Source organism: Apteryx mantelli, chromosome 1 (assembly GCF_036417845.1).
Source record: "Apteryx mantelli isolate bAptMan1 chromosome 1, bAptMan1.hap1, whole genome shotgun sequence".
Taxonomy (NCBI): domain Eukaryota; kingdom Metazoa; phylum Chordata; class Aves; order Apterygiformes; family Apterygidae; genus Apteryx; species Apteryx mantelli.
In genome coordinates, this window is record NC_089978.1 from 132,600,444 (window position 1) to 132,608,885 (window position 8,442).

At 44.5% G+C, this 8,442-nt stretch overlaps 1 protein-coding gene across 1 annotated transcript; it reads left to right on the forward strand.

Annotated features, from left to right (window-relative positions):
* Positions 1-2,817: 2,817 nt before the first annotated feature.
* Positions 2,818-5,224, forward strand: NDUFB4 (NADH:ubiquinone oxidoreductase subunit B4). Its single transcript, XM_067289819.1, has 3 exons — positions 2,818-3,054; positions 3,215-3,361; positions 5,047-5,224. The coding sequence occupies exons 1-3, from the start codon at positions 2,851-2,853 to the stop codon at positions 5,104-5,106; spliced, it is 411 nt and encodes a 136-aa protein (XP_067145920.1). The 5' UTR covers positions 2,818-2,850; the 3' UTR covers positions 5,107-5,224.
* The last annotated feature ends 3,218 nt before the right edge of the window (positions 5,225-8,442 follow it).

Here is an 8,442-nt window from a genome sequence, read left to right on the forward strand (position 1 = left end):
CTTGTCCACAGGAACTGTCCCACACGACTGCAGACCTCAGGAGTCAACAGACTGGGGGAAAAGTGTCTGGTTGTTCTGGAGTCCTTTGGGAGATCTGCAGGGACAGAAGTTTTCTGTTCTACTCTGTGATGCAGAAGAGAGGGAAAAAACACCCACTATTTCCCACAGGAGCAGCTATCCCTTCCAGTATGCTAATCTTCTTTCCTAGCTGTAACCCACACTTCCATTTCTGCCAGGATTCCCACTGTTTCAAGACTGCAAGAGCCCAGCTACTCAGAAATAACGCAGAGCAGGGAGGAACAGCTTTTAAATGCTAGCGAAAGAACTCCACTGGCAGGGTAACACAGGCTGCAAAGTGTTTGGGAACCCTTAGAGATGAAAAGTACCACAGAAGTGCCACATGGCAGTGCTGCTGGTATACATACTGTGCTGCTAAAGTATCTCAGTAGCTGCCAGCATACGTGACAGTTATGGAGAGAGACGATCATGGAGCTAGAGACAATCATGGAGCTCATTAAATGGTCCTGTTAAGTCATGAAATAGGAAAGTAAAGGGAGTAAATTTGTTCATGTAATAGAAGCCACTGCCCAAAGCACTGGCTGTGCTGAAAGCCCTAGGAAAGAACAGAACTGGGCATGTATGAAATACCTCCTTGGGAGCTGACTGCAAATGAAGCAGCTGAAATTCTCACTTGGATTTGCAGCTATGTGTTTGTGAAGAAAATGAAGGTGGAAGAGCCACAGAAATACTGAGAGGAAGCTGAGAGCAAGCTTCTGGGAAGACTGCAGGCTTGTACTTGAGAGAGGGAAAAGTACATCCCGCTGTGCTGTTATGCTCAAGATACAGAAACCAAAGAAACATCCAACTCATATTTCTTCCTGTTGTAAGCAAGTCCCAAAGCTCAACTTCTAATTAGCTGCTCAGACCAAGAGGAGATCATCTATTTTTCCAAGTGCTCAGGTAAAAAAAGAGTGAAATCATATGGTATGAGGCAAGCTTCTGCTCTATTACTGTGGTGCCAAAATACAGCCTCTTAAATAAAGTCAGCAATATTATTTTGTGTGTGCTTAGGAGCAAATTGTAATCCCTCATCCAACATTACCTGAGTCTGTACTGTCACGTCAGTGTAAATGAGATCATAAAGATATATATACAGCCATAACCTTACTTGGTTTCAATCAGCATAACTACTAACATTGCTTCTTTCTGTATACAGAAAGAAGAAAAACTGGCAAGTTTAATTCCAGAAAGGGAAAGACAATTTGCATATAGCTTTTACATCTCTGCAGAACAAAAAGTCTGTAATACTGCCAAAACAGAAACTTCCTAAAGCCAAAACCTACAGGACAGAGCTTTCTTTCTTCACCTTGTGTTAATCAGCAGGTATTGATTTGTGAACCTGTCAATAAAGTTTATCAGAGCAGTGAGTCATCACAAGATAATTTTGAAGGTTACCTGGCAGCATATTTAAGCAGCCTGGCCTTGCTTAAAGAGATGATTTGAAGATAAAAATCAATGACAGTGAGATTTTGCAACTTTCAACCTGCTTGTGATATAACTTTTATGTAATGAGAACCTGAGTATTTTGTTTAAATGTGCATAGTGTACTGCTGTGAAAGACAGCACATTGTCCAAGTTTGTGCTTGGGCACACAACAAATATACCAGCACAGCATTCCTTACATCTCAGCTCTACTATGGAAGTCCCTTTTTCAGGGGGGAGGGCAGAGTCCATTCAACCTGCTGAGACTGTTGTCAACAAGGGATAAACTTGCCTTTGATGTGAACACCTATCCGCTAAAAATCAGTTCATGTGAGCCCCCCAAGAGCTATCACAGGAGAAAAGGATTACATCTGTACCAGCCTGCATTGGATTCAGAGAGCAAGAGAACAGCAAGAAGTTCCTGTTCTCCGCTAATTTTTGCTCTCCTGTCTCCCTGACTGGCTCTGCATGTTTCTAATTCCCATAGGATTATTTTTGCAGTAGCTGTAGGTGCTGTTCAACACAACAATGAAAGCTCAGTTCCATCAACAAGAGAGTATAAAACTAGAAGTACTTACAGATATAAATTTGCTAAGAGAAATGGCAGACCTAGAAGCCGCACTAGCAGCTGTTTCTCATCTGCCATCTTAGGTTTTTTCACAAGAAGACTGCTCATAACCCTGTGTCATGGACATGCGACGCTGAAACAGAGAACATTCCCATGGGTCACTGCACAGCCCTGGCTGGGTTCTGGTGGAGCTGGTCTGCTCGTTTCTCACGTGGCTGTAGAAAATCACATCTCCTGTCTGCAGCTCTTCTTCCCCACTGCAGAAAGTGGTTACCTACCTATCTTTAACAAGAAACTTTGCAAGGCTGGGAGGTGAGTGCTGGAAACTGTCAAGTTCCTCAGCTCTGAGGGCTGAAATGAGAGCAGCAAAAGCTATTCAATGCCAAATGACCTTCTGCTGGCACCCAAACGTGGAGATGTCCAAGGAGCAGAAAACAGCAGATGGCAGCACCTACTACCCATAGCTCCCCGACAGCGAGCTAACCCGGGGCACTGGGCTCTCCCTGCAGGCCCTAACAGCCAGCTGGGCCCCGCGGCCCTGCCTGCTAACGGTCGCCAGGAACCACGGCCTCAGAGGACTACCTCCCCCCCAGAAGCTGCCAGCCGGGCAGGGACACGCTGTCACCTGACCCAAGGGACGATGCGAGCCTGGCTCGCCTCCGCCGGGCGGCGGCACGGGCCCCGCTAGGGCGGCCCCGCTTCGCCTCAGCGGCGCCGGCCGGCGGGGGCGCTGCTGCAGGCGCTGCTGCCGCCGCGGCGCGCTGACGTCACGCGCGCGCCGGCGCGGCGGGCTGCGCAAGATGGCGGCGGGGCCGGCCGGCGGGTGGGCGGCCGAGGCGTACCGGCCCAACCGCTACGTCTCGCTGCCGGCCGAGCTCGACCCCGCCACGTACGACGCGTCGCCGGAGAAGCGGCGCGCCGAGGCGGAGCGCCTGGCCATCCGCGCCCGGCTCAAGCGGCAGTACCAGCTGCAGCTCAACGACCCGCACCGGCCGGCCGTTATCGTGAGTGCGGCGGGTGGCGCTGCCCTCCCGGCGACCTTGGCGCCCGGGCGGCGGCGGGGCTGGCCGGGGCCTTCGCGGCCTCCGGGCGCGGCGGCGGCGGGGGCCGTGGCCGGGCCCCGGGCGGCACCGGGGGCTCACTGCCGCTTTCTGTCGCCCCCAGGAAGACCCTGCTTTGATCCGCTGGGCCTACGCGAGGACGCAGAACGTGTACCCGACCTTCCGCCCCACACCCAAGACGTCCTTCCTGGGGGTCGTGTCTGCCGTAGGGCCCATCCTATTCTGGATTTATGTCTTTAAGGCTGACAGGGTGAGTGTGTTCTGAGCCTTCACGAAAGCCAAACCGTAAAACAGAGCTCTGCCTAGACACTGAGTGAATAAGCGACCCTTGGTCCTAAGGGTGCTTAATCCCAGAAAAGCAAAGAGGGGAGGAAGACTAGTGCTGAATTTACTACCTTATGCCTAGTTGCAGAGTCCAGCTGTGCCAAGTGTCCTGCATTGTATCCACAGATATAGCCAGTCAATCTCCCTGATTAGGATGCTTGACTATATTAAAGTTCTCTCTAGCACTATGTAAATGAATTATAGTAGACTATTATTTCCAGCTGTTGACACACAGTAGCTGCGTTTTCTAGTAAATAAATAGACAGTTTATGGATGACAGACCGGCAAGGTCTTTGTGATCTTTTGCCATTCTTATGAAGTAGGTAAGGATGAGTACTAACCCCAATTACTGTTCCTGATCTCACTTGGATTTTTGTGCTTTTGGAAGGTTTATTCTGCTTTTCTTTCGGCTCCTGAAATGTGGGTGTCATAGTCTAAGCACTGGTAGATCATTCTTAAAATGCTCAGATATATGCATGAGAAAGTAATAGCTGACTGGCAGACAGTAGCTGTTTTTACTACTGAATTTGTGGCTGTTGTCAAACAGTTCTATTTCCCTCTCTTACAAGAAAGTAACTTTGTTTTTTAGATCAAATCATAGACCAGGAAGTACAAACTTCAGTTAAAAATAACAAAATATTTGTAAGGAATGCTGTTTTTTGGGATAAATCCAAAATACAGGTTTTAGGAAACTTATAGAACACGATGATATAAATATCTTTAAAACTTAGCGTCTCTACAGTATTTTGTCATGCTGGTTTTGTGACACTTGGGTGGCTTAGCATATAAATGCTTGAAAATAAAATTGAGTGATTGAAAGTGAAATCTAGACATACTTGCCTGGGAATATTTAAGCTGAAGTCTTTGATGCAGTCTCCAGGACAATTCTTTTTCCTTACTCCGGTTCCCTTACTGATGTTCTGGGGGGTTTTTTTGTTTTCCAATATTATGTAAAGCAAGGTGGTTATTACATTCTTTTCTCTAAGAAGTGACTGTTGTGGGACCTGGGGAAGTAGAAAATAAATTTAAATTGCTCAGACGTAAGACCTTAAGTAGGAATTTTTCTCTGGTTTTGTCCAGCAGAAGGGATCTTGACAATGCCTGCAAGTTTTTAGATACTGTCACTCTACCTATCAGTAGAATGGCACGTGACTGCAGAGTGAGATACAAATGGGGTGAATGCAAACAAAGGAACATTTAGGCAAGTTATGAAAGATTTCATTGTGAAGAAACTTCTTAAACTGTGGATTACTCACCCAGAAGGAGGAGGTAGAAACTGCTGTATAAATTAACTAGAACATAACTAGTTTGGTGAAAAATATATCACGGGAGTTGGACCTTGCTGGCCTGTGAGAATGGATAGATGTGCAAAGAGACCAATCTGAGCACTGCTTTCCTAGCTGATAGGTGAAGCTATATGTCTTGGGTTTTTTGTTTTGTTTTGTTTTTTATTTTTTAACCACAATGGCTGTCAGGATTTGTGCTTTTGTGGTGCCATCTTCCTCTATTCAGTGCTGAAATACTAGAGTTGCTTTTCTCTTGTCCTAGGCTGATTGAAATGTCTTCTTTAATAGAGTAGTGATGAACTTTTTTTTTTTCTCTCTTCCACAGGATCGTAAAGAGAAGCTTATCCAAGAAGGTAAATACAAGCGGCCACTCAGTCTTTTTTAAGTTCCTGGAATCAGTGCTGGAATCAAGTGGCACTGCTGTTGGGACACAAATAAAATAAATAAGATATATTGTACACTGATATTTCTCCTTCCTAAGAATAAATCTTAATTACCCCTTTGTTGTCTTGTATCTTTAACAGTTACAGGAAGTGCAACAGTACAGAATATTGATATCTAATGCAGATATATAGAGGGTGTCCTGAACTCAACAATTTATTCCTTTGGGTCTACACAGAGAGGCTCCTTTTAAACTGTGAAAGTTGCTGCTGACAAAGAACAGCTCGGACTGTTTAAAGCTTAAAATTTGTAGCAGGTTAAAATGTTCAGTGAGCACAAGGCTCATTCCAAAAGAACCGTGTTGCTTGAGTACTAGGTATTTCTTCCTGGTGTCAATTTGGCTGTGTAGCTTGCCCTAATCAAATAATAGGAAACCTCTACGGTACATTTTGAATAACATTTTGAATAGCCTGCCTGACTGCTTCCAATAAATTGAGTTAATTTTTCTTTTCCCTGATAAACAAACACCGGATTTAGGCTTGTATTTTATTGTAATAAGCTTCTGGATAAAATTACCATACCAGATTTGGAAATACTGAGCTGAACGTTGTCATTTTATATCTGATTAATAGCACTTCCACTACTTCTCTGATTCCTGTTAGTGTAGAACAAAAAGTAAAAAGATAAGGTATTTTGTTTTGATGCAGATTCCTTTACGGTCTAGGAAAATTCCATTTTACCTCTGGAAATGGGGCATGATTAAAAGCCCACCACGTACATCTGAACTTTGTGCCTGCAAAGGTGTCCTCTCTGCTAGTTTTCTGTAAGAACACAAGTCATTTCTATCCAGGATAACTGGTTTAGAAGGGTCCTGGAATAATTATTGACAAAAGAGTGAAACTCAAGTGCAAAGGAAAGATTTTAATTCAGACTTGAATTTTCACTTGGCCTCTAGGTGCCATCATGATCCCAACAACAAAACCTTTTCCTCATTTGTCAAACATCATAAAGAAGAGGATTCTTTCCAAATTTTGAGGTCAAGGTCAAGCCCCAGTCCTTTTGTGCAATAGTTGAAAATTTACCTCTGTGTGCTATGAAAGCAGCCTATGTTTCTGATAGTGAAGTAAGCAAAAACAGTTCTGATAAGTTCCTTTCTGGCATGATTAGGGTGTAAGGATGGGACATTTGCAGTCCTCCTTGATGAAAGTGAACTAATAAACTTGTAGTTTTCCCTTTTCCTGTCATGAAATGTCCAGGCAGTGGGGGGCTTGGCACTAATTCTGTGTACAGCAGCTGTTCGAGGCTTTGCCCTGCATTTGCAATTCCATATGTGTTCTCAGCAACCCTTTTGGGCCTGTCTGCAATTTGTTCTTCTGCTATCTTAACTAAAACCCAGATTATTCTCTTTGCAGAACTGCTTCTAAAAGACTCACAAATGTACAAGATATGGGTGTGAGTCAATGCAGAGAGAGAAAGACAGCAATGCATGGAGAAAGTGGTATTTAGGGAAAGAAATAATTGCTTGTCTGAGCATGCTAAATTAACTGTCTTCCTGCTGCCACAAACTAATTTGATCTCCCAGGACCCATTTCCTTAGCTAATTGGAACTTGAGCTTCCACACATGTAAATTCTCCCTCGCAGCAGTATTTGTTTCAGGCCAGTTGAACAAATTGTTCAGGATGGATTGTAGATGAGTACAGCGCCTCTAGTCTTTTAGGTCAGCCTTTGATTGGCTCGCTGCACCTGCCACAGCCCTTTCCTTTGCAGATAAAAGTGTCTGATGCTATGTCCCTGCAGATCTGAGCATGGTGCTTGGGGAAAGGCTGCCCTACTTTTCCCTCGTTATTTGCTGAACTCTCCAAGCTGTTTTTTTGAAAGGAGCGTATCACACTCCTGGAGGTGGGGTTGGTCAGACTGTGTCCTTAGAGGAATCAAAGAGGTTTTTCCATTCAAAAATGGGGGGTGAAGACAAAAGAGTGATTGTGCCTTACATAATTTTACCCTTGACTGGTGTATCACAGCCCATATCTACTTCAGTGATGAGTCTATAGCAAGGAAAGCTCAAGCATGCAGATCACTGGATAATAATTTATATCCCAAACCGAAAACAAGCTTTTCTCCTCTGCCAGTAAAGCATTTGTCCTTGGATCAGTCTGATAAAATCAACTTCTCTGGCAAATTGATTCTCCCAAATGTGGTCTTCTAAGTTGGTTATTTTAAAGTAAACATCTCCCTGAGGATTTTATAATGTAATACTTAGCTGAAAGCCAATGCTTTTTTTCCCCAAGAATCTGGTGCAGGTCCAAATCCACTGATGGACATGTCTGACTGAAGTCAGGTGTTCCAGCTCCAAATTTTCTCCCTTTTTGGTAAACTGGAGTTTATTTCTCTTCAGGAGTAAGAAGCATAGATCCTGATGGCACCAAACTTACCCAGTTCATATTCTAGACTGTTACCCAAACTTCTCTTTAGTCTTGGTGGGCTCAGTAGAAGAAATCAGATCCACACACAAGATAAATGAGTAGTGTGTGTTGTAAGCAAAATAGACAGTTCAGCACATATGCAAATGAGACAGACAAATGGCTTGACAGCAACATTTACCACATTGATGTCTTACTAAACTTGAGCCCTCCAAATCCTATTTTTGACATGACAGCTAAGTGGGTATGTGCCTACAGCACAGACCTGAGTGTTGGGATTCCTGGGTTGTGCATCTGGTTCCTAGCCTACCGGGGGCTTCACTTTCTGCCTCCACCCTGTGGAATAGGAGAGTGGTTTGAAATCACCACGTACAAAGAGTAGGTGGCTTGAATATTCCAATGGTTTTTGAGGTCCTCCATAAAGTTGTCTGCACTCAACTTTCTTCCAGGCACCTTCACAGGAACAAATGTTTGGGCTGGCCAGCCAAGCCCTTTCACATTCCCTAAGGTGCAAATTAGCACATATCTGGGGAGAAAAATTGTCAAGTGCTGACAAACAAACTGGTGTAGAAAAATGCCTAGGCTGTAAGATTAAAAAGATAATATTCCCTCAATTAGCAATGAAACACTTAGGATTCTCCAATCTCTTCCAATTTGCAGGATACCTTCCCGACAATAAAGGCTTTTCTTGGCAACCACCCACAGAAAAGCAGTTTGAAATGCCCTGCTCTGATGGAAGGTAGGCCTGGTAGAGTCTTCAGCTCTTATTTTGAAAGCTCTTCCCTTATAGATAGCATAATGCTTTGTTGAGCCCCAGCTACCCACCCTGTGGAAGATACCTCATGTCATATTTTCAGGAGGCCCCTATGAAATGGGGCTGACTGTCATAGCCACACAAGGTACTGCATTCACAGCAACT